The sequence below is a fragment of the Zingiber officinale genome, chromosome 9B (assembly GCF_018446385.1).
Source record: "Zingiber officinale cultivar Zhangliang chromosome 9B, Zo_v1.1, whole genome shotgun sequence".
In the NCBI taxonomy this organism is placed as follows: domain Eukaryota; kingdom Viridiplantae; phylum Streptophyta; class Magnoliopsida; order Zingiberales; family Zingiberaceae; genus Zingiber; species Zingiber officinale.
The window spans coordinates 87,628,383-87,654,604 of NC_056003.1; the positions used below are offsets into that span (position 1 = coordinate 87,628,383).

The window sequence follows — 26,222 nt, forward strand, 5'->3', positions numbered from 1 at the left end:
TCCTTGAAGGTTGGTGAATGACATCCCAAATAGGGTTATAAACGAGTCGAGCCGAGCCGAACTTTGGGGTGTTCAAGCTTGTTTGATAAGATAACCGAGCCAAGCCGAGCCAAGCTTAAAATGAATTAAGCTTTTGAAATGAGTGTTCAAGCTTGACTTAGTTTATTTTTTATGAGCTTGGGCTTGTTTGAAGCTTGGCTTGAGCTTGGTTCGTTTAGATGTTATCAAGCTCTCAATTCAAGCTTGGCTTGAGCTTAGTTCGAGCTTGGCTTGAGCTTGGTTCGAATTTGGCTTGAGCTTGGTTCGTTTAGATGTTATCAAGCTCTCAATTCAAGCTTGTTTGATTGTTTGAAACTTTTAATTATTTGATTGGTTATTAAGATTGATAATTTAAATTTATTTATTTTATTTTTATTTTATTTTATTATTTATTTAGCATATTGAAAAGAATTTTATTAATAAATATGATTCGTGAACATTGTTCACGAACATTGTTCACGAACGTTAACAAGCTAAACACATATGTGTTCAAGCTTGTTTGTTTAGCTTAACGAGTTGTTCAACCTTGTTTGTTTAATTAATCTTATGTATATTAAACGAACATAAACAAACTCTTACCAAGCTTAACACCAAGCTTGTTCACGAACGCTTGGTTCATTTACATCACTAATCCCAAAATCATCAAATGCTACTTATGGTGGGTCAAGATACCACATTGAATAGGCTTTGATTTTCTATAGACTATAGGTTCCTTTATGAAGAGTAAAAACTTTCTAGTATGTAAATATTGGGTCAATTTGGTTTGTCGATAGGGTCTGCCTAAGATGACAAGGAGCAAGTTCTCTTAACCAAAATATCATCCCTTGGTCATCAGGTTATTTCACCAAACAACTTCATAAGCTAATTTATATCAAAAATTGAATCAAAAGAGACCTAAATAATACTTAGCGCACTTTAACATGATTGCAAACAGTCTAGAAATGAAATTGAAACAATCGGATAAACAACATGTAATATCAAAATTGGCTCAAAATAAACATAGATAATACCGATAACATTCAATTGTCATTATGATGGAACAGTGCAGCAAATATGGAATCAGCTCCGTCACTTTATTGCCACTAAATGAGTAATTGATATCTGTTAATGACAAGACGACCCCCTCATTAATGTCCTAATGCTATGTTGATATAAGAAGTCCGAGGTGGCCTCTGGAGATTAAAGGCGACCTCACAAATACAAATGGGCTGTTGGAACATTAAACTCACAAGGAGAGGAGTTATGACATGAAACATTGAATGCCTTTGATCCTTCATGACCAAAGAATGAGGCACAGCTCCATTTATTAATTGGGGTTGCTGGCACTGATGGATGTGTAGAAGTCTCAACCCACCACATTAATTCATTATGCCTTGCCCAATATATGTTTCATGGAGGTGGTGGTGTGTTGTTTTTTTCCTTTCCACTTTTTATTTATTTTCTCCCCTGTAAATGAGGAATTCAATTAATTTTAGAGGAAGCTCATGAATGCTCACCAACTAGAAGCAGTTCATTACTGCATGGGACAGTTGATGTTGTTTAGTTTCACAAGAATGAAGCTCACGTGGAGCTCATGAGAGCAGTGGCTATTTAACTAAACTCATTGTCATCAAACCATAATTTGTCAAAAGCATTTATGATTGACTAAATAAATCTATACAAAACTGAGTAAATCTTGCTGGCCAGAATCTGGCCAGCTAGAAATCTCTATCTCCCAATTAAAATGCATGCATGGGCATGCATATAATTAATGTGGCCATATGAAATTACTAAAATACCCATGCATATGCATGCATGCATATATTCTAGCTGGCCAGATTCTGGCCATTTAGCAATACCCTTTTGTTTATACCATCTCAACTTGTTTTCTTTCTAAAATTTTCTACATGTAATTGCTCTAGAAAATATTATTTCTACTAACTCTATTAAGAAAACTAGTATTTGTGTGACAAGCTACGGATGGGAATTAATTGAAGAGTTACTAGATTAATCATAGAATTAAAATAGAGCACCAAGACTCCAAGAGGTTCATATGAAGACTAGATCTCCATAATTATATCAAAAGGAGAGAGCATTAAGAATGAGGAAGGAGTTAGATTTTGGTAGGTCATGCATGGAATGAGCATGCAGGATAGGTTCCCCTGCAACTGTGGCTGTAACTGGAATAATCCAACCCCCTCGTTTGAATCCCATACACAAGTTAGTGAAATCGCTTTTGTCTATGAATGATTATTGCAAGTCCAAGCACTAACTGCAGGTGCAATAATTGGAGAGGATCCCTAATTAGTGGTTCGTACATGAAGGTGTTAAATGGAGGGATTTGAGGCAATTTAAGGTCACTCTCCAGTCTACTGTCCGCTTTAAATGCAGAGGGCTGCCCTCCACTTAATGGGGTTGGATGAATTCACTTTAAGAACCCTATTTACTCACCACGCGCGCCCTTGCATGATCCCATCAATCTTAGCAATATGTATCTCTCCGAGTTTACCATTCCTCTCGCTCTATATATTGCATACTACAGATATGAAGATATAAAAGTTGATTCATAAATCTTAACGAGGTGACAAGGAGGGGGTAACCTGGTTCAAACAAGCAGCTATGGAGCACACAGAGCTTTCTCTCGGCCCGCCTCGGTCAATCTTGAGTGCGGAATCAGATGTGATTTCCACGATGAAGAGGAAGCAACAATTGATATGTTGTAATCCAGTGAGCCAACGCAGCAGCATTGACCTCCAGCTCAATGATCCCCTGCCACTAGATTGGGAACAGTGCTTAGACTTAGAAGTGAGTACTAAACCTCTTTCTAGCATATATATATATATATATATATATATATATATATATAATATGACAGGATGATCAAAATTTAAGCTTTGTTTAAATCGATCTGTGGCAGTCAGGAAACATGTATTACCTAAACAGGAAGAAGATGAAGACGAGCTGGATGAGGCCAAAGGAGGCGAGCATGGAGTTGGACCTTAACATCTCAGCACTTCCATTTTCTGAAGGGAAGGAAACATACCCAGATCAGGAAATGAAGCAGGGGTGCAGTTCGGGTGGCAACATGGTGGCATTAGTCTGTGTCAATTGCCATCTTCTAGTCATGATGTTCAAATCTTCACCACTGTGTCCAAATTGCAAGTATCTGCACTTGCTGCAGTCACAAGATGTGTCTCACCGTAATCTGGAAGCTGTGAAACCCTTGGAAACTCTGAGCCTCCTCCGTTAACTGTGGACATGAGCACGTAGGATAGTAGAAAAAAATATATAATAGTTGTTTGGAGCCCTGATAATAAGGTCAGGTGAAAAATGTAAGGGAAAGAGAAGAACTGTCAATACGATCGAATGAAATCAGCTCCATGTTCAAACGCTTCATGGGCCATCTTTTCATTAAATGAAGAGACGTACCTCGGGATATGAAAAACTCTGACTGTACCTGCATCATAAAGTGACATAAATGTTGTTCTGTTTTAGTGGACGGACACACCCTTTTCCCTTGCTTCCGCACAAAAACTTTATAAGTTTATGCACCTTCCGAATGCAATCTGCTTCCATTCAACTAGGTGATAAGATTCACCCACCAAAAAACTTCCAACTTGAAAATAACTTTTTCATGTGATGTTCTTTTAAACACCCCACAAGGGAAATTGGACAACTATGTATCCTTCTTTCAATCACCATGTTTCAAACTTGAAAAGTACTCGGTCCCAAAATTAAATTTGAATACAGATAACAAATTCATGTGTACAATGTTCTGTAATAGTACTGATATAACTATTCATGAAAATTGTAGTTGATATTTATCAACAAATCATTCTAAGACCTAGAAGAAACTAGATCCCTAACAGAGTTCACCAAATCAACAATTTCCTGGTTTGATTCAATGGGTTGTCTTTGAAAACTCTGCATGTAATAAGAGTAACAAGTCATTGATTATGCAGTCAAGTGATCTGAAAGTTTACAGATTTTACCTCAGAGGGCCATAGCTGGTCCCCAGCCTTCCTAGGAATTATGTGAAGATGAGTCTGCAGCGGGCATAGGCTAAATAAGGTAGCAAACAGACACTGGTATTTGAAACCATCTATTGAACTTAATTCACTACTAACATGAAATATTACTTGGCCTGCTGCTGATCCATTGTTGACCAACAAGTTGAATGAATCTGCAATTTTCAAATTACAAGTAACTCTTCCGCAAAATGATAAGGAAAGGTGTTTTAACATGGGGCAATCCAACTGATGGTTTTTGAAAAAGTACACAGCTAGAGGTGGAATGGCGTTTATATCACAAATATGAACAGATTAGGCCAAATGGTTCCAAGGTGAACAGGAGGATTGCTTTATTGAGATGACTAGTAACTTTCTACGACATTTAATGTAAATAAACATTCGAAGGAACGAAATATAAAGAATAACAGAAGCATGGTTATATTAAAGTTCCTCAAACAATGTCAAGGATTTTTTAAATTTTTTTTTTTTTGCAAAAAAAGAAATGTGACGGAAAGATTCATTTGAAAGGGAAGAGAAAGCAAAATATTATCAAATGATGCCGAGCTAAAAAAAAAGGTGCTGTTACAAGCTTTTTCTTTTAAGATAACAGAATATAAGAAACCAATATACTTAGGGGGATTCTCATTCCCTTCGGGAAACCAAGCTCACCAAACTTGTAAAAACCAATGGTGCAAATTGTTAATTTTACACAAATCTGTGAACGATAGTAGTTAAATAATCAAAAGAAAGGGGAAAAAACAGAATATCTAAGATGCACAAGTTTTTCCCTCAATACAAGGTCTAGAATTGTGTCAGAATTTCAATCTTTCCTAGAACAATATGATTTTGGTACTATATCATGCCACACAATAATTAATTGAATTATTAATGATAAGATGATTAGTTTTACTTAGCATAAATTATAGTTTTACACAATGCAGTTTAGGTATTTATGTCATTCCACGTCTCAGTGCAAGAGCGGAATGGAAAATCTCGACCGTGTTGGTCAACACGGCTTGAGATTTTTAATCCATTAATCAAAAAATGTTCACAAGTTCTCAAAAGTCAACTAACAAGCAGCCAAGTTCAAGGCTTACTTACCTCTTTAAAGAGCAGCCTAGTGTACACAGTTTACAATATACCTTAAGTTCAAGCATAAAGAAGATATACAAAATCATCAAAGCAGAGATCTCTTTAGTCCATTCGACCTACCACATTGGGTCGCTTGCATTATACAATTGCTAAGAAAGGGTATCTTTGAACACATGGATGCTATCACCTGCATCAAACACATAAAAATATGAAAACAGTCGATGAAATACATCCTTTCCCATATCTTTCAATTAACCATCTGGAGGGTAGTCTATATCATGAAAATATATACAATTAGTTACCAGAACAGGGGATGATTTTATAATAATTGAATATCACATAATCAAGCAATTTAGCAGGATACAATTCTCACAATAGATTAACCTGAAAAAGCAGTACCTAATGTATGAGTTATCAAGAGGTGTTAATATGCTCATCCTAAGGTATCGAATTCAGAAAGAAAAAAAATTAAATATTGAAATCCTAGCCAAAACTTAGATTTTTTTAGAAATTTTATCTACAAGTATTGGTATATTCAAATTACAGAAACTTTGAGACAAAAAATAAACAGAAGGGCAATTGAACTTCAAGAGAAAGCATGATGAATCATGGCTGTCCCCACCATACCAATCTCATTGTAGTATCTCAAAACTAGTTGAAAGAGAAAGAATAATTTGAATGCTATGAGAAACATTGACATAAATGTCATTCCGCGAACTATTTAGCTTGTTTCATCTAGACAAAAAAGATACGGTTTCTTGATTCCAGTTGTTATATATATATTGTTCCTCTGTGGTTTATATGAATATTAATCTCCAATAAACAAACAGTGGTAGGTATTCAATCTGCACTAGCCATTGAAGTATGCATGCCCATCAATAAACTGTAGAAATTAGACAAGTATTTTAGATTTAGTATTTCGTTCATTGGCATGGTAAAACTTATTGATTCTCAAATAAGGATGCCTATTTTTAGATCCTAAGAACAAATGAGGGAAGAAGCAAAATACTTAATGCATAAACAAATATTTTAGTATTTCATTCCGCGAACTATTTAGCTTGTTTCATCTAGACAAAAAAGATATGGTTTCTTGATTCCAGTTGTTATATATATATTGTTCCTCTGTGGTTTATATGAATATTAATCTCCAATGAACAAACAGTGGTAGGTATTCAATCTGCACTAGCCATTGAAGTATGCATGCCCATCAATAAACTGTAGAAATTAGACAAGTATTTTAGATTTAGTATTTCGTTCATTGGCATGGTAAAACTTATTGATTCTCAAATAAGGATGCCTATTTTTAGATCCTAAGAACAAATGAGGGAAGAAGCAAAATACTTAATGCATAAACAAAGAATAACAAACAATATCAAGATCTGCATTCCATATTCATGAGCCCATAATCTGTATAATTTCAGATACAACTCTTGTCAAGAGGATAATTCTAAAGATCTCTGAATCTCATTAACATGAAATGCTAAGAGTCAAGAAAAAGAAAGATCCAGGAACTGCAAAGCAGTCGTTGTCAATTCCTTATGACAGTGAGAAACAAAAAATCAAAGCTAAAAATGCAAATATCTACAGGTATTTGTTACTGTGAATAAAATAAGAAAACCATGACGCAATGCCCCAAGACCAGATTCATCAAGATGAAACCACAACAAGCATAACAAACAGGTGGTGTTTCTCCAAGTTACTGACTAATGCTACTCTAAGGGTCAGAAATAAAGAGCCTTCAGATTAAGGACACTAGAAACTCACAGAAGGTGAAGTTGATTCCAATGAAGGTGAATGCGATTTTGGAATGATGAGGGAGTGCCTGCAAGCCAAGAAGATGAATAAAAAAATTCAGAATGAAATAAATAACTAAATAATCAATAATTTTGTAAAATAAGATGATTGGGGAATAATGCTTCACTCAACAATCAACATCATAGAAAGAATTACATATTGATGATATGATAACAAAAATTTTCCATTATAAACCAAAAGAATACCAGGAGGATCGAGAAATAACCAGAGATAAATCCAAACAAAATCAGTGCAAATGGACAGGAGTGTATCAGTTAATTTCTTTCCTTTAACACCTATAAAACTGGTGTTACGTTAACATGCAATGAGCCAACAAACTTTAAATATAATATAATTCTGGATCGGATAGCCTTTGTGGCGCATACATAAGCTACGTATTCTGATCAAAATCAGAAGACGACTGACGCTTCAACTTTAGAGAGCAAACACGATGCAATACCATGTTTAAGCTCATTTCAACAGACAACATGTTGCCAAGAGCTTATTAAGAAGTGAGCTCTTGGCATTAATGAGTATCTAGTTCACAAGGAGCTCGACCTTGACTTAGCAGTGACCAACAATGAAAATCTGGAGAATGGCAATAGAAACATGATGAAGAGTGAATAACAAGGATGAAGGATAACATATAAGAGAATTAGACAAGGGCCGGAGAAAGCTCTATTACATGTAAAATAAGATAATCAATGTATAACTCTTCATTCAATATGTTTTTTTGGTGATCATACACAACACCCTATTTTATAAATACCATGACGTAAGATAGAAATATAGAAGAAAATACATGTGCAGTAATATGACAAACAAAAATATATAAAGAAAATTCCAAAAGCAAATAGAGTATAATCAAAGAGGATTGAAACAAAAATACTCAATATCAATAGAAGATTATCAAATAATTTCATTCCTTTAACAAAATCCAAGTTTAGTTAAATTGCATTATCCTCTTTTTTATCCTTGAAATACTTTAGAGAATGGATATTGAAACTCATAACCATATAGCACCTTAGAGCATAATAATAAAAAAGCATAAATGCTTTACCCAGAAGTCAATGGATTAGAGTCCAAAATACAAATGCATACATCATCTTCATAAAGCTGCAAACGAAAGGCAAAATTAGTAATTAAAATCAAGTAAAAATGAATAACATAAAGTGCTTGAAAGTTAGAAGCAGCATGTTGATTATCCATTTAATCTACTAGTCCCTCTAGATAAACCTAAAATATGATTCCCATATTGGTTCGGAGTTCCACTTGTGCATTACTGGAACTGTATAACATTATTAGACAGTATCAGCACAAGCTATCCATCTTGCTTCGTCCATTAAACTATGTTGATGACTTCAATCATGCAATACAAACTCCATCCATCCACAATAAAATTAGGAAAATCTTTGTAAGCATCAGCAATTGACAAAAAGATTTTACGTTGATGGAAGGGATAATGATTCTCCAGATTAGAAGAGAATAACACAAAGATTCATCCCAATTGACAATTGAGAACAGAGTAAATAAGAAAAAAAAAAGCATTTCTGAAATAAGTAAGCGAAAAACGAAATCAATGTGGAGAACGATCACAAAAAGATTCATCGGTTTTGAAGGAACACTAGAATCGGAAAGCCTAGGCGGATCATAGGATGAGCAGGCTACCTTGAACGCGGGGGATTCGCCACGGATGATCCGGCAAAAGATGCATCCTGCCTCCCCATCCCGTTGAGATTCGGCGTCGCCTGCGCTGCAGCTGGAAGTGGCGACACACGGCGGTTCGTCGGGCTCAGGAGAGCGTTGAGCGACCCCGGAAGGGGTAGGGCCGGCCGGACTGAGATGAGAGGAGAAGACGGCGATGCGGCGATGGGCCATCTAGCAGAGATCGGCGGCGGATGGCAGGCTCAGGCAGAATGATGTCGGCATCAAATCTCTCTCCTCTCTCCTCTCTCCTCTCTCCTCTCTCCTGCGGCAGCCACTGGGAGTTAATGCGTTATCTACTCCCAAGTGGCTACTAAAAATGTCAAACTACAAAACCTCTAGAATTTTCCAGCACGCACCTCTTTTTTATGTATTTTTTTCTACACCCAACCCAAAGTTTCATTTCAAACAAATCAAACCTTCATACAAAATTCTCTAATAACAATTTCCTTTCGTAAATAAAATTTAAATAACGATAAATAATCTTAAAATCTCTCATCATAACTTAAATTTTATATGTAGTCCACGTATAAAAAAAACCTTTATTTTCACATCTTTCGTACAAAGTTTTAGTTATCTCAATATCCCATGTAAAAATGATTATCCTTAATTATTTTTTAATAAAAAATCTAAAAAAATATAATTTCTTTTAAATTTAGTATATTTAAATTTAAATTGAATATAATTTTTTTCTCACTTAATATAATTCTACCTAAATTTAACATCGTTTAAAGGAAATCTAATATATTTTCCTTCCAATTGAACAATATTTAAAGATAATCTAATATATTTTTCATCCAATTGAGCATGAATAGAGTTCTGCTCAATTTGATAGAAAATATATTAGAGTCTAGTTTAATGTGCTGAATTTAGGAGTAATTATACTTTATTTTGGACTTTTTTATCTAAAAAATATGAAGGACAATTAGGTAACTTGTGTCTATTATGTTTGGTTAGAGAGTAAAAATAAAAAAATTTTGTGACCAAAGGATGTTCATATATCTTTACAATGACATAATATTGTCCATTTTATGCCTAATGATTTTATTCTTTAACTATCCAAAAGATCTCATGCCAATAGAGATATCTTACATCGTTTTTAAACTTATGATCTTTTCTAAATCTTTCCAATATGAGACTTCAATCCCCAACAACTTCCCCTCAAATGAAGGACTATAATTACTCTCATGGTCCGGATCTCCTCTTGAGCGTCCGGTCACTCAGTGTCGGACCTGTGATTTTGGGGCCTGAGGCGAACACAAAAAATGGTGTCATCAAAGTTTCACATTCATATATTTTTCATCAATCAATGTAAATATAACATTTTTAATTCTACAAATAAAAGATAAAAAAAATATATCATCCAAAACAATATGTCATAAGCAAATATTAATAAAGTCAAAATGATCCAAACAAAATATAAAATTCATCTTCAAAACCAATGTATGTCACTTAAATATTGCTCGTCTCGCAGTTTTAGAAGCGAAAGTATTGATTAAATGGGGGAGGGGGAGAGGGAGGCCAAGTCGTCAAGGTGAGCAGAAGAAAGTGAATCAACAGTCTTTGAGTCGTCGATGGGAGCAATAGCAGTGACGCAGAGTCGTAGAGGTAGAGCTGATGGTGAAACGACGAAGGCGGCTTGCAGCACTTCTGCCGTTGCAGAGAGACGAACAAGATGTGGTATACGGAGAGGAGAAGCGAGAGCGTTTAGGGTAATAAATAAATAAATAAATAAATAAATAAATAAAATTATATATATATATATATATATAATCTACTGCGCGACACGCACAGTTGCGAACTGTGTGCATTAGGCAGTAAATCAGATTTCAATGTTTTTTTTATTTTGAATTAAAAAATAATTAAAATATATTTTTTAAAATTTTATTTGTAGAGTTCAAGCTTCCTAATTGGGTGATAATTTTTAAGTTAATTTTTTTAAAAAAAAAAATTTACCTCTAAGGTTCATGTTTCCCAATTGGATTATAATATTTAGTTAAAAGAAAAATTAAAAATGAAATAAATTTAAGTATTTACGGAGTATTGTAATATGTTAAGGGGATATATTAATGTATTAAGGATTTATATAACGAAATATTGATTTTTTTAATTCAAAATTTCTTTGTTTTTTTATTTTTTTTTTATTTTGAATTAAAAAATAATTAAAATATTTTTTAAGTTATATTTTCTAGGGTTCAGACTTCCCAATTGGGTTAGAATTTTTAAACTAATTTTCTTTTTTAAAATTTTACCTATAGGATTCAGGCTTCCTAATTAGATTATAGTATTTAGTAAAAAAAATTAAAAATAAAATAAATTTAAGTATTTATGGAGTATTATAATATGTTTAGAGGATATATCTATGTATTAAGATTTTATATAAAGAAATCAAAATCTTTAAAATAAAATAATTTTTTTAAAAAAAAAGAGAAAGTTGATATGCTGTGCGACGCGCAGTAGCGTCGCGCAACATATCACAACTCTCATATATATATATATATATATATATATATATATATATATATATATATATATATATATATATATATATATATATATATATATATATATATATATATATATATATATATATATATATATATATATTATTTTTAAAATTTTGGTGCCCCTAAAATTTGTGGGCCCGAGGCACTTGTCTCACAATTTACATTAAAGGTCTTGGCCTGCGGTCACTCTTGACCTACTTCGGACTTCCCCGCAAGCATCCATATCCTGGTACCCTGACTTGCTACAGTCCTCCCTGCAAACATTTAATCATCCTGATCCGCTCTAGGCCTCCCCGCGAGTTACGATCACCCCGACCCACTCCGAGCCTCCTCGCAAGCATCCAGGTCTCTCACAACTGTTGGGATCTTAGATGGCTAGAGGGAGGGTGAATAGCCCCTTTAAAAACTTAAACAAAACTTCTACACAGATAATTGTTAGCACAGCGGAATTAGACAACTAAAGGAAAGAAAAACACAAGCACACTAACACTAGGATTTACGAGGTTCGGGGATAACTTGCCCCTACTCCTCGGCGTGTCCGTAAGGTGGACGACTCCTTGATCTTCGGTAGATCGCACCCCGGATAACTTCCGGCTACAAATCCTCCTTCTCGGTGGAGTAACCTCCCCACAGCGTCTCAAGAAATATCTAAGTTAAAGCACGAGACTTACAGAAACTCGGTGGCACAGGAGAATAAAAATGCTTACAACCACGCGAGGATCAGTAGCAGAACGGAGATCGCAGTTCACCCGAGAGCTCAAGAACTTCGCACAACAGCACAGACTTTTCTTTCAAGCTTTCTTGTTGTTGTTCTGTTCTCTCCTCTCGCTGTTTTTATTGCTTCTCAAACCTGATCTCTGCTGTCACCGATCTGGTCCAAAACTGCGCAAATCAGCGCTGCAGCCAATCCCTCTTCCTCCTTACCTGGTTCTCTGAACTCACACCAATGATATCACAGTCATCACTGGCGTCTTCTGAGCTCGAACCAATTCCCAGGAGTCAAGCAAATCGCAGCCAGATCACAGCAGTATCCGTTGATGCCTGAAATGCCCCATGCGCCGCTGAAACCAGCAGAAAGACCATTTGTCGCATTCCTCTTATGAACTTAATTTAAAATTAGGCTTGGAATGATACCTGTTAACCTGCAAACTCAAAAGCTAACAGCACAGAGGATTATATCACATAAATGAATGAGGTATATCAAAAGCAGTGAAGGAATCGATACAAATAACAAATCGAGGTGTGGATCGGTCACGGACCGATCACGGTGTTGAACGATCGCAACAGCCGATCGAGGCCATTCTATCGGTCGTGGTGACCGTCAGTTAGTGTGGATCGGTCCATGACCGATCCACCCCCTTTCTCTTCTGCGGCTCTTCTCCCGATCGGTCTCCAGATCGGTTACTCGATGTGCTCGAAGTGTTTTCGATCGTCCGCATACCGATCAGATTTCACTCAGTGCTGAGTGTCATTTGATCGGTCATCGACCGATCCATGGAAAGCTCTTGGATCGGTCCGCCGACCGATCCATGCGATTCATGATGACGGATCGGTCTACCGACCGATCCAATGTGTCATGGAATGTCCACTTAGGTCCCTCTCGACCTAATCCGAGAACGAGCTACGAGCCTCTCTCGACCGTCCGGTCCGAGCGAGCTCACGAGCCCTCTCTGACCTGGTCCGGAGAACGAGCTACCGAGCCCTCTTCGACTTCGTCCGGTCTAGAGAACGAGCTACCGAGCCCTCTCTGACCTAGTCCGGAGAACGAGCTACCGAGCCCTCTCCGACTTCATCCGGTCCAGAGAACGAGCTACCGAGCCCTCTCTGACCATTCCGTGCCAAGTCACCATACTTGGACTTTTCCCCGTGCCAAGCTCCCTGCTTGGACTTTTCACCAGATGTCTTGACCCATCTGGATTTCCCTTGCCTGGCTTTACTCACCAGGACTTTCCCTCCCAACTGATCAGCCTCGATCAGTAGTCATTCTTAGTTTAATCAATATCTGATACAAACTTAAATCAGTGTCAACATCAAAACAACAGCCAGGTCAGACTGTATCAACAATCTCCCCCTTTTTGTTGTTTGACAACACGATTTAAGTTTAGATCAGAATTGTTCAAATTTTCATAATTTTAGGGGAATCAAGATCCTCCCCCTAAGACGGATACAACACTATGTGAGGGTCTTCTAAAATCAAAATTTGCATTCATCTAAACTTAGTTGCTTAGTTATCTTCTCCCCCTTTGTCAAACACCGAAAAGGTGCGAATAAGGTAAGATAACTTAAAGAACTCCCCCTTAACCCTTACTGTCTGTTTCTTAAAGCACTGAGAATTCCCTCTAAGTGTATTATAAGACAGTAATAAGGAAAGAAAGGACAAACAAGACATGCAAGTGAACAGCATATTAATAACCGATAGAAAATGAAGCATAATAAAGAGCAAGCAAATATAAAACTGAGTAGCATAAATACATGAGTAGCATAAATACATGAGTAGCATCAGAAGTGCAAACATCTAGGTCAGACATAAAGACTAACAAATAACATCCAAAATACAGACAGTCAACAAACAAACTGTATCAATCAATATCCTCACACTGAGGAACATCACCATCATCGGCAGGAGGGGTGAAATCCTGAGGCGGCACGCTGGAGGATGGATAGCCTGGATAAGACTGCGGAGGCGGGTAGCGTGCCATCCATCCGAGTAGCAACTGCTATGTCACCACCTGCTGACAATCTGTCCGCGCAGGTCATCGTAGCGTTGGTCTATCCGAATACGCAGCCATCCAACCAGCAGATATCATCTCATCGTCTGATCAAAGCGGCTCTCCATCTCGGCGATCTCCGGTAGCAGATCGAGATCGGCCTCTCCATAGTCAAGCAGGAGGAGCAGCAACAGGAGCAACCTGTCGTGGAGGTCCCCGTGGTAACTCACCCAGTGCTCTCCCATCCTTCCACCGAACATCCCCATTTTGCCCTATGATGCCAGACTTGAAAAATGCCCGTTTCCCAAGTCGGCAATCCTGCCTGACCATTTTGACTATTCTACCCTTAGAGACATCAACTGAAGGGTCAATCAATAATTATATGCCCATAAGGCATATAAATAGTGGAGCCGCTAGGCTTAGAATATGATATGATCGAGGAGTAGATGCTCGACATGATTTCAAAATCGAGACGCCGACGCAAACCATAAAGCATAAGACAATGATATGAACGGATCTCAGATAATGGTTTAGATGTGATAGGTAGAAGGCAGTTCGTGACAATCTTAAAAAGAATGTAGTCTTGAGGAGATAATCTCAAGGCTGCAAAAGTAGGGAAGTCAACATCTAGCTCATCTAGTCCATCCGGTCTAGGGTGTCCAAAGAAATACTCATAGATGGAATCAGGTGAGACATCAAGTGGAGGAGGTAATGACTCTGGTAAATCAGGATAGATGGGAAAAGGATCTCCTGAACACATACGGCAACCTAGATACCCAAAGAATTCTCTGATGGAGAAATCGATAGTTCTTTTAGCGACTCGGGTATTATAAACACCATCATGGTTCTGATGAAGATTGTTATAGAATTCAGAGACTAGATCAAAATTGATGTCCCTTTCTAGGTAGACTACCGAATCAAGTTTATAATAGGCTAGGGTTTCAGATACAGAGGGACAAAATTCATCCATCCACTTTCGATCCACAGATCGACATGGAAGCAGCTTGAATGTCCTCTGTTGAAATGCTAGCTCAAACTGGCGGTTTGGGAATCTACTGGAACTAGCTGGTTGGGGTCGAGAGGGAGCAGGAGCTTTGGATTTGGATTTCTCAGCTGGGGACTTAGAAGAACCCTCACCGGCTGCTTTCTTCCTAAATAGATAAAGATTTAGACACGATCGGGGCAAATGGGAGTCCACGGGAGCCACACAGAGAGAACCGAGACAACACACATAGAGAAACTGTGAAAAGAAGCTAAAATGCTAAGAATGAACAAATCTCGGGAAGAAGGAGAGTTACCTGGGCGCCATTTGAGGTTTTCGGAGAGGATGAAGAGAAGAGTCGGGACTGAGGAGAGGTTCGGCTAGGGTTTCGGCGTGAAATGTGAGAGCAAGGGATAAGGAGAAGTTAAAGGAGGGTCAGAAGATCAGAAGATCGGACGGCTGTCCGATCAGGAGAAATCCTGACCGATCAGGGAACGTCCTGATCGGTCAGGGAATTCCCGGATCGGTCGTTGAGACCGATCAGGGAGCCTCGCGTGCCATATCCTCCTGATCGGTCGTGGAGACCGATTAGGGAGCCTCCTGATCGGTCCCTGGACCGATCAGAGGACGATCAGTAACTGAGCATACGCCCCTGATCGATCGTAGAGACCGATCATATATCATCCTGATCGGTCCCTGGACCGATCAGTGTCTGATTGTCAGTGATTTCAGCCTCTAAAATTCTTATCAAAAGCTCTGAAATTTTGGTTTAACAGCTTCCAAGTTCAGAACCTAGGATCCGGAGGGCCCACAGAATATATTCAGTGATACCAATGAATATTTTCTAATGATGAGCTCTAATGGTTTGGAATTATTTAGGGCTCGAAACTTTTTCAGACACATCATAACAGATGTGCTGAATAAGTTTACTTTGTTTGCTTGTTTGTTGAAACTATGATTTATAGTGAAACAAGTACTCAGGCTATCGGTTCAAAATATCTCCTTGTTATGAGTAGTTCCAAGTTTGTCAAAATATTTTTTTTTTTATTTTACCAACTTGTCCTAAATTCAAACAGGAAGGTATCAAACAATGGTATCAATCAACACAACAAGGTTAGAGAATTTCTAGACATAGGTCCAACCAAGATTCCTTGGTTGGAATATATGAGTAAGATCTAGGAATCAATTACACATGAATTGTGTAAAGGTCTTCCCCATACTCAATCTATATCTCTTCAACCTAATTATTCAAGGGATGCATGATACATTTTGAATAATTTGGTTGATCCTAGCATCTCACCACATTTCTAGCAAACAAAAATATTTTGTTAAACCTTATAGTTTGTGTGAGATGTTCCCAAGTTGCCCAAAATCATTCCCAATTTCTCTTGTCATTTTAATTTGTCCTTATTGATCATGATGAAGTCCTAAGGACCTAAGGAGCCAAACGGATTCCCAACTCCCTCCTTAAATGACTAAATTCATTCTCCGGAAGGGGTTTGGTGAAAATATCAGCTAGGTTTGACTTTGACTCAACATATGTGAGTGCAATGTCTCCCCTAGCTACATGATCTCTTATGAAGTGATGACGCACTTCAATGTGTTTGGTCCTCGAATGATGGACTGGATTTTTAGTTAGGTTGATCGTGCTAATGTTGTCACATAGCACTTGTACACCCTTATAAGAAAGTCCATAATCCTCTAGGGTGTGTATCATCCACAACAACTGTGATACACTCTCTCCCATGGTAATATATTCGGCCTCGGTCGTGGAGAGAGCAACACAATGTTGCTTCCGACTCGACCAACTAACTAAAGATGAACCTAAAAATTGGCAACCCCCACTAGTACTTTTCCGATCTAATTTGCATCCAGCATAATCGGAATCGGTATAGCCTATCAAATCAAAAGACTTCGTACGAGGGTACCACAGTCCTACTCTCATTGTGCCTTTGAGATATCTCAGAATTCTCTTAACTGCAATTAAGTGAGATTCCTTGGCACATATTTGATACCTAGCGCACATGCCCACAGCAAAGAGTATGTCCGGTCAACTAGCTGTGAGATATAGAAAACTACCAATCATGCTTCTATATTGCATTAGATCAATTGGTTTTCCACTCTCATCATTGTCAAGGCGAGTGTTTGTCGCCATTGGAGTGGACACTTCCTTAGAGTCACTCATATTGAATTTTCTAAGCATCTCTTGAGTGTATTTTGTCTGATGGACATAAATTCCATCTCGAGTTTGTTTGATTTCAAGTCCGAGGAAGAATGTCAACTCTCCTACTAGACTCATCTCAAACTCACTTTCCATGTGAGAAATGAATTCATTCAAATAGCCCTTGTTATTTGAGCCACAAATTATGTCATCGACATATACTTGGGCTACAAAAATATTTTCACCATCTCTACGTAGAAATAGTGTTGGGTCTATTTGGCCTCTTACAAAGCCCTTTTCTAATAGGTAAGTTGACAACCTCTCGTACCATGCTCGAGGTGCTTGTTTAAGCCCATAAAGAGCTTTCTTGAGCTTGTATACGTGGTTTGGAGCTTCGGTACTCACAAACCCCGGTGGTTGCTCAACATAGACTTCTTCTTTAATGAAACCATTTAAGAAGGCAGATTTAACATCCATTTGATAGAGCTTGAAACCTCTATGTGTAGCAAAAGCTAGCATCAAACGAATGGACTCTAATCGGGCCACGGGAGCATAAGTCTCATCATAATCGAGACCTTCGACTTGACTATAGCCCTTGGCTACAAGTCTTGCCTTGTTTCTTACAACTTCTCCCTTTTGATTTAACTTATTTTTGAAGACCCATTTAGTTCCAATAATGGTGGTCTTCTTAGGTCTAGGAATTAAGTCCCACACTTGGCTCCTTTCAAATTGACCTAACTCATCTTGCATAGCTATGATCCAATCAGGATCGCGCAATGCCTCATCAACTAATTTTGGTTCAATCTCTGAAATCAATGCGACTTCATTAGACTCATTTCTAAAGAATGACCTAGTCCTAACCCCTTGGTGGATGTCTCCCACAATTTGGTCTTGGGGATGACTAGTGGCTATCCTAGATTGTCTTGGTGTTGGTGGTGCCTCATGAATGGTCTCACTCGGCACAGGCAAGGACTCAATATCAGGCAAAGGATCAGATTGAGTTCTTTGTTGCCTTTGCTCATCAACATCAGAGTCAACTTCGACTCGTTCTTCATTTTGATCATTCAAACTTAGATTTCTAAGTTCAAATTGAATTTCTCCTACATCCCTTGGTTGATCATTTAAGTTAGGGATTTCTTCAAAGGTTACATCAGAGGACTCTTCAATCAATTTAGTCCTATTATTGTAGACTCGTTGGCTTTGCTGGTAAGAGAGTACCCGACCAGTATCCCTTGATCAGCCTTAGCCGTGAACTTCCCAAGATGGTCCTTGGTGTTCAAAATAAACACCTTACAGCCAAACACCCTAAGATGTTTAATTGTAGGTGGTTTCCCAAACCAAAGTTCATGGGGAGTCTTTCCTAAAAACCTATGTATTAAAACTCGATTTTGCACATAGCAAGCTGTATTCACAGCTTCAGCCCATAAGTAGCTCGATAGTGAGTACTCATTGAGCATGCTTCGTGCAGCCTCTTGTAAGACTCGGTTCTTTCTCTCCACAACCCCATTTTGCTGTGGGGTCCTTGGAGTTGAGAACTCATGTCTATACCCTTTTGCTTGACAAAATTCTAAAAACCTATGATTTTGAAATTCACCACCATGATCACTTCTAATGGTTTTAATTGTTGTCGATTTTTCATTTTCAGTTCTTCTACAAAAGGAAATAAAAATATCTATGGTTTGATCCTTAGTTTTCAAAAAGAAAGTCCATGTATATCTAGTAAAATCATCAAGAATTACTAAACAATATCTACTTCCATTCAATGATATTACACTACTGCAATCAAATAGGTCCATGTGCAATAAATCTAAAGCAGTAGATGTACTTACAGTGCTTTTACCTTTATGAACACCTTTTGTTTGCTTTCCCTTTTGACATGCATCACATAGTTTGGTCTTGTGGTACTTGATGCTGGGTAAGTCTCGCACTAATCCTTGGTTGGCCAACTTCCGGATGTTCTTCATGTTTACATGTGCCAACCTTCTATGCCATAGCCAAGACTCTTCTTCTTTTGACATGAAACACTTAATCAAAGCATTAGTAGCACTTTTAAACGATACTTGATAAATATTATCAACCCTTGTGCCTACTAGTACCGTGTCAAGTGTGTCAATGTGTTTAACCAAACATTGACTTGAATGAAATTCAATTGTGTAACCCGTATCACACAATTGACTGACACTTAGGAGATTAAAAGTCATCCCCTTGACTAGAAGGACATTCTTGATATGGAGACATTCGGATATATGAATGTCTCCAACTCCTACAACCTTAAGGCTACCATTATTACCAAAAGACACATTACCTCTACTTTTGTTTTGAAAATAGTGATTTGTCCCCGGTCATGTGCTTGGAGCATCCACTATCAACAAACCAAGTTGATAGATGCTCCCCTCACCAATGCCTACAAGACACGGAAGATAGAGGTTTTAGGTACCCAAATCTTGGGACCTAATGCTTCTACAACGAAAGACCTAGGAACCCATGCCTTGGTCATACCTTTCCTAGTTCCATGAGCCCTAGAAACATGTGATCTACTATTTTGAGTTCTAGACATTAGAGAAATGAAACTCGACTCCTTGGGTTGATACCTTAGCCCGGCCTTGTTGTAGACTGCCCTTTGGGCATTTAAAATCATGTCTAGAGTCTTAGAGCTAGTTGAGAATTTCTCAAGCATTTTCTTGAGTTTCTCAACCTCACCCTTTAACGCCTTGTTCTCATCCTCAAGGACTTCTAGATGTAGGTCATCGACCTCATCTTCCCTAAGGGTCCTTAAGGTTTTTACTTCTTCTTTTAACACTTTATTTTCTGTTTTTGACTTTTTAAGCAATGTAGATAAGTGAGTGATAGTCTTATAACACTTTTCTATATGAGAAGAGGTTACCTCTTCATCATCCGACGATGATGAAGCCGCGGTTGAAGCGTCACTCGAATCTCCCTCACTTTCGGAGTCCGAAACCTCCCTTGCCATGAGTGCTAATTGTCGTGTGCTCTTTTCCATCTTCTCTTCTTCCTCCGATGAGCTTGATGAGGACTCATCCCAAGTGGCCTTGAGAGCCTTCTTCTTCTTGCCTCTTTCCTCCTTCTTTTTGGCTCGTTCCTCCTTCCTCTTTAACTTCGGACACTCGCTCCGAATGTGTCCTTTCTTGCTACACTCATAACATATAACATTAGATTTATCAAAATTTTGATCATTAGTTTTACCTTTTCCTTTGTATCTTCGGCTTCTTCTCATAATCCTTCTTACGAAGTTCGCCATCTCACTTGATGATGATCCACTTTCATCATCGGATTCGGAGGAAGAGGTGGATGAGGAAATCTCCTTTTCCTTCTTCTTTTCCTTCTTCCTTCTTCCCTCCTTGCTCTTTGGTCCTGCAAATAAAGCAATACCCTTCTCTTTTTGACCTTTGTTAGCAAGCTCATGAAGTTCCATCTCACAGAAAAATTCATCTAGTTTAACAATGGAAAGTGTTGGTGCAATATCCCTCAGGTCAAGGGTGACCTAGTTAACCAAGCTGAGTCTTGGTTAGGGTTTAGATGTTTGACAATAAGATATTGATTGAAGAAGAGTCAAGTAGGTCAAGGTTGACTGGATACTTGACTGGGAAGTCCTAACTGGATTGTCAGGCAGAAGGAAAGTCCTAGTGAGTGAAGCTAGGCAGAAGGAAATCCTGGTGAGTGAAGCCAGGTGAAAGTCCTAGTGAGTGAAGCTAGGCAGAAGGAAATCCTGGTGAGTGAAGCCAGGTGAAAGTCCTAGTGAGTGAAGCTAGGCAGATGGAAAACCCTAGTGAGTGAAGCTAGGTGAAAGTCCTGGTGAGTGAAGCCAGGCAAGGAAGGAAATCCAGATGGATCAAGGATGATCGGACATCTGGTGTTGGGAAGTCCAAGTAGGTCAAAGGATTGACTGGATACTTGGCAAGGAAGGAAGTCCAGATGGGTCAAGGTTGACCAGACATCTGGTGGAAGTCCAAGTAAGTCAATGGAGTGACCGGATACTTGGCACGACGAGTAAAAGTCCAAGTGGGTCAAAGGGATTGACCGGACCCTTGGTGGGGAGTCTAACAAGGTCCAGGGAGTGACCAGATGCGAGGAATAATGTACCAACAGGTCACGGTTGACCGGATGTTGGTTAGGGAGGCTTGGGACTTGGTTTTGGGCAAAACCAAGTCGGATCGATCCGTGGATCGATCCGTGATCGATCGGTGGATCGATCCGATTCTTCCAAAAATGCTCGGATCGATCCGTGGATCGATCCGAGGCCGATCGATTAGCCGATCGATCGGAGCGATTTCGCGCGATAAGCGCCGGATCGATCCGTGGATCGATCCAGCGCTTCTCGAGCAGGCGCTCTGGATCGATCCGTGATCGATCCAAAGCCTCCGATCGATTCGGAACATTCGAATCGATCGGGATCCGACCGTTGCGTCGGGTTTAAAGCCGCAGGCGAGCGTGGTCTTCGGTATCTCTTAACGAGCTCTTCTCAGATTCATTCCAGCTCCTCCACAGCTCTCTACAAGCACGTGATCGCCAGTTCTTGAAGGTTCTTGAAGGCTTTCCAAGTCAAGAGGCGGATCTATTGCAAGAGGAAGAAGTTAGGGTTAGGGTTTTTACTGCACATCTTGTAAGCTTTTGCTTAACTTGTATTTCCCTTTCTTCTTCTTGTATTGAGAGTGTTGTAGGGCTTCTCCGCCTTTGGTAGTTACCATAAAGGAGTGTTATTCATAGTGGAGGGTGTGTGCGTTGGTGTGGATCCTTGGATTAGTCACCTCTTGTGAGGTGGATACCAAGTAAACCAACCTTGTTAGCGTTGTGTGTTTGTTTCTGTTATTTTCCGCTGCATATCCTTGAAGAAACAAGCCACGCCGAGCGACGAGCTATTCACCCCCCCTCTAGCTACTTTTGGTCCTAACAAGTGGTATCAGAGCAAGGCCGCTCTTCACCGGAATCATCGCCGGAAGGGTCAAGCGTAACAAGAAAAGCTAGAGGGTGAAGAAGTTGAAGCAATTTCTTCAAGTTCAAGATTTTATCAAGCTCAACTTCAAGATGCAATTCCAAGATGGACTTGGATTTGACACAAGGGTAGCTCCACCATACACATCGTCATGCTTCGATTCTTGGAGATCAAGAATCGAAAATTTTCTTATGATGGAGATAGAGCAATGGTTTGCTCTAATGGAAGGCTTCAAAGCTCCAACGAACTCCAAGGGCAAGCTTCTAAAGAAAAGCAGATGGAGCTCGGAGCAAATTTAAAGGGGCGAGGCAAATGACAAAGTGACCAAGCTTTTGGTCAACTTATTGCCTAGCCACATCTTGGCTCAAGTTGGAGAATTCGAAGATGCCAAGGAGCTTTGGAGCAAATTGGCCAAGCTTCATGAAGAGATCCCCTCCACTGTACAAGATCAAGAAGAATCCAGAGAGGGTGACTCTTTGGAGCAAGACCAAGAGGAGGATTCCGAGGTTGAAAAATACTCAACCTCCGAAGAAGAGGAAATCCAAGAAGCTTCATCCTCAAGGGAATGCAACGAAGGGAACAAGGAGAGAGCATACTCCTTGTTTCATATTCAAGATGATGAAGCCTCCACCTCTAGGATTGAGGGGGAGCAATCCTTGGTGACGCCGGATCAAGAAGAAGGAGAAGCTTCTACATCCGGGTCAAGAGACGAAGAGGAGGAAGAAGATTCTACCTCCACAAGTCAAGAAAAATCAAATGGAGGAGAATCAAGGTCCGATCAAGAGGAAGTCTCTACCTCCGGATCCAAAGGAAAAGATGCCACCCCTACAAGCGAAGGTAATAATATTTCAATTAAAAATAAAAATCATATAATATGTTTTGAGTGTAGGGAAAGCGGGCACTACAAGAGCAAGTGCCCTAAATTGGCCAAGAAGAAGGGCCAAGTGGCACAAAAGGGCAAGGTGAAGCCCAAGGAGACCGTCCCCGGAACGAAGAAGAGCAAGGAGCATATAATATGCTTCTCTTGCAATCAAAAGGGGCATTACCGGAGTCAATGCCCTAAGGGGAAGAAGACGGTCAAGGCTCAAGGAGGAAGCTCATCTCAAGGGGGAGCCTCCAAGGTAAAAAGAAAGGTAACATTTATTGAGCCCACCTCTTTACATCATGGTAAAAAGCATGATAGTTCTAATTTTTATCATTTTAATGCTATTTACCATAAAAATAGAAAGCATGAGGGCTTTAAGGAAAAGCATGTGGCCCTACATGCCAAAACTACCCAACCTAAGGTTAGGAAGGTAGATAGACACTTGGGCGGGAACACTAAGGAAAATAGATACATGCCCAAGATCAAAAATGCTCATGGACCAAAACCTAAGGATTTAATGATAGAAAATCAAGTCTTGAGGTCAAGACTTGATAAAATGGAAAAGACCCTAAAAAGGATGGAAAATATCCTAAAAGGGCAAAATGAGCAATACCTAGGGCTAGGAGCACAAAGGTCATCCAATGACCATAGAGGTTTGGGATACAAACCAAAGGTTAAGAAGGATGCTCCCTCTTATCATAGAGTTCCATACAGTTATGGAACAAACCATAGGTCTAGTGGTCAAGTCAAAAATACTAGGGAGGTCATCCCTAAGAGTGTTTTTGCAATAAAAGTGACTAAGGCTTCTAAGAAGTCTAAGAAAGTCACCAACAAGGTCACAAGGGAGGCTATCCCTAGAGTTGACCTAGAAAAAGTGACCAAGGCTTATAAGAAGCCAAACAAGGTCACTAGGAAGGTATCTAGGGAAGTTATCCCTAGTGAATACCTAGAGCATCCAAGGAGCACCAATAGGTGTTGGGTTCCTAGGATCATCTTCTCTACCCCATAGATGGGTTAGAGAGTGTCAACTCCGATTAGAAGGGTAGGTAACCCAACTTTGAGGAAATTGACACTCAAGGAGTATTTTCAAGGTTTTTGTTAACCTTTGAAAATGAAATGGAATTATTATTTACTCCTTGAAAGAGTAACATGTGCCTAATGGTGGAAAATTGATTTTATCTTAAAATGGCACAAATTAGGAAAATCTTGAGAACTACCAAGTTGGGATTTTGGTATGTTCTTAGGAAATTTAAGGCAATCCGGGCCTTAAATTTAAAAGTGCTGCTTTTGTGAAAAAAAAATGAAATTTGCCAATATTTGAGGAATACGCTTAATTTCAATTGGCATACATTAATCAAGGGAATTAGAAATGCCAATTTAGGCTTTGGTATTTTCTTGAAGCACTTTAGGGCAATCTAGGTGTAAGTTGTAAGTTTAGCTAAGATTTTAAGGATGCTTAGATAGTTAATCTAGGTATATTTTATTTATGCTAAATCTTGTCATGATTGTTTGCCCATCATATGCCATGACATCATAACTATTTTTGCATTCATATTTTATTATGAAAAATACAAAAATACCATGTCATGTCATGCATACATCATGTAGTTATAGGAATATTTCTTTTGAAAGTTATTTTATTTTGATGTATGCCATAACATTATCATGCATTAGTTTAATTCCTTGTAATTAAGGACAAAAGACATTTAACAACAATTATTAACAAGTGACATCCTTGGTGGATGTCTAGTATATATCTAAAATGCCTAGATAGATATGCATGATCCCTAGAATAGGGCAAAACCAAAATCTTACATCTCACAAGGACTATAAGATGACTTGTATGTGTTTTAGTGCACATTAGATACAAGTGAGATGTTAGGAAGATGAACAAAACTCAAGATGTTGATTTAGTGCATTCTTTTGAGTTTTAGGTTCATCAAAACACATAGTTATGTGTTTTCCCATCATTGGGAAAGCTAATGTACAAGTCATGTGCATTAAGCCCAAGGAACATGGTGGGATATTGGTTTTGAAAATGTTTTCAAAATGATTTTGGAAAACATTGGTGAAGGCTATCTTTTGATAGTAATCACCATTGAATAGTTAGACACAAACTTGAAGAAAACAATACAGTTTTTGCAAGTTTTCAAGTTTGTGTCAATCTTTGAAAATATGATGTATTTTCATAGAAAACTATTTTTCCTTGATAGTATATACCCTAAACAAAGTCTACACAAAATTTCATGATTTTTGGATTTTTGTAGAATATTCTAGGGGTTTCTGAAGTTGACTGAAATGGAATTTCAGCAACTATCAGAGCTCCGATCGATCCATGGATCGATTGGAGTGCCTGAATCGATCCGTGGATCAATTCAGAAGGCATTTCCCGCGAGCAGAAGCTCGCTGGATCGATCAGCCGATCGATCCAGGGTGTCTGGATCGATCCGTGGATCGATTCAGAGAGGTTCAATCGATTGGAACCCAACTCCAATCGATCCAAGTTGCTGATTTTGGCTGGGAAGGCCTGATTTCAGCATCTTTGAACCGATTTTAGTCTAGGTAACCATTCCAAACCCATAAAATACATTTGTATACATACAAAGGGTGTTTTCATGTGAAAACAAGGATGGATTGGTTAAGGAAGACTTCATTGAAGTTTTAGGTTGAGGTTTGTTTCAAATTTTGAGTATTTGAACCTCAAAACTTCTAAATTTGGGTTTCCTAAAGGTTTAGGGATTCCAAGTCATTGTTGGTGCAATGACAGAAGTTACCACCATGTCTTTAGGGGGAGGGACTCTTTAACGGCATGAAAATTATTTTTCATGAACCTTGGAAGGTGGTTAACCTTCTTTAAAGAAAATGCTCATGGACGAGCTTTTGAACTTGAAATGGGGAGTGGATATCCTCATTATTTCAAGTGGGAACTCAAGTGGTTGAAAATGCTCAAGGTTGGGTATTTGTCAACATTGAGGGAGAAGTTAAGGATAATGAAGGGTATGTGACCTTCAATATTGAGTTGATCACAATGAGTGAAATTGTGATCACGATGAGCAACTCTTCAGGGGGAGAGTCTTCAACAAATGGAGTTGTTGAAGTGTGCCCAAAATTGGAGCATAGGTTGATGTGTGTCCAAAGACGGGTTGATGTGTTTTATTAGTAGAGGGTTGATGTGTGCCAATAGGGGGAGAATGAAAGGAAGTAAGTTAGGTTTTCATTACCTAGAGGGAGTTTGCCCTCTTAGGGGGAGAATGAAAAGTTTAATTTATGGGTTCATTACCTAGTGGCATGAAGAAGGAGGCTATAGGATTAGCCTAACTTACATGTGGGATTGTAAGTGTTATTGTGGTATTGTCAAACATCAAAAAGGGGGAGATTGTTGGTGCAATATCCCTCAGGTCAAGGGTGACCTGGTTAACCAAGCTGAGTC

The 26,222-nt window shown here is 38.7% G+C and overlaps 2 protein-coding genes and 1 long non-coding RNA gene across 8 annotated transcripts; 1 reads left to right on the top strand and 2 right to left on the bottom strand.

Moving 5' to 3' along the window:
* Positions 1 to 670: 670 nt before the first annotated feature.
* LOC122023866 lies at positions 671 to 3,095 on the bottom strand. Its single transcript, XR_006123243.1, has 3 exons — positions 2,954 to 3,095; positions 2,619 to 2,793; positions 671 to 1,485 (listed from the first exon to the last, which is right to left on the bottom strand). It is a non-coding gene; the product is annotated as an uncharacterized LOC122023866 (long non-coding RNA).
* Positions 2,638 to 3,365, top strand: LOC122023865. Its single transcript, XM_042582268.1, has 2 exons — positions 2,638 to 2,823; positions 2,936 to 3,365. Exons 1-2 carry the CDS (start codon positions 2,638 to 2,640, stop codon positions 3,266 to 3,268), a joined length of 519 nt encoding a protein of 172 aa, XP_042438202.1. The 3' UTR covers positions 3,269 to 3,365.
* An 81-nt stretch (positions 3,366 to 3,446) lies between these two features.
* On the bottom strand, positions 3,447 to 8,916 carry LOC122023864 (adenylylsulfatase HINT3-like). 6 transcript variants are annotated; one of them, XM_042582265.1, is made up of 7 exons: positions 8,583 to 8,916; positions 7,975 to 8,030; positions 6,885 to 6,942; positions 5,241 to 5,307; positions 4,158 to 4,201; positions 4,011 to 4,064; positions 3,447 to 3,584 (listed from the first exon to the last, which is right to left on the bottom strand). In XM_042582265.1, exons 1-7 carry the CDS (start codon positions 8,790 to 8,792, stop codon positions 3,555 to 3,557), a joined length of 519 nt encoding a protein of 172 aa, XP_042438199.1. In that variant the 5' UTR covers positions 8,793 to 8,916; the 3' UTR covers positions 3,447 to 3,554. The 6 variants fall into 6 exon arrangements, with proteins under 6 accessions (XP_042438199.1, XP_042438201.1, XP_042438197.1 ...); XM_042582267.1 differs by having other exon boundaries at positions 4,011 to 4,080; XM_042582263.1 differs by having other exon boundaries at positions 4,146 to 4,201.
* Positions 8,917 to 26,222: the final 17,306 nt, after the last annotated feature.

Excerpts from the sequence above, each read along its gene's own strand:
- LOC122023865 (XM_042582268.1), top strand. The coding sequence starts at position 2,638 with ATGGAGCACACAGAGCTTTCTCTCGGCCCGCCTCGGTCAATCTTGAGT. Across the intron at positions 2,824-2,935 it reads AACAGTGCTTAGACTTAGAA|TCAGGAAACATGTATTACCT; the intron begins GTGAGTACTAAA and ends GATCTGTGGCAG.
- LOC122023864 (XM_042582261.1), bottom strand. The coding sequence starts at position 8,792 with ATGGCCCATCGCCGCATCGCCGTCTTCTCCTCTCATCTCAGTCCGGCC. Across the intron at positions 6,943-7,974 it reads TCTAATCCATTGACTTCTGG|GCACTCCCTCATCATTCCAA; the intron begins GTAAAGCATTTA and ends CTTGGCTTGCAG. Across the intron at positions 3,943-4,010 it reads ACCAGCTATGGCCCTCTGAG|AGTTTTCAAAGACAACCCAT; the intron begins GTAAAATCTGTA and ends TATTACATGCAG.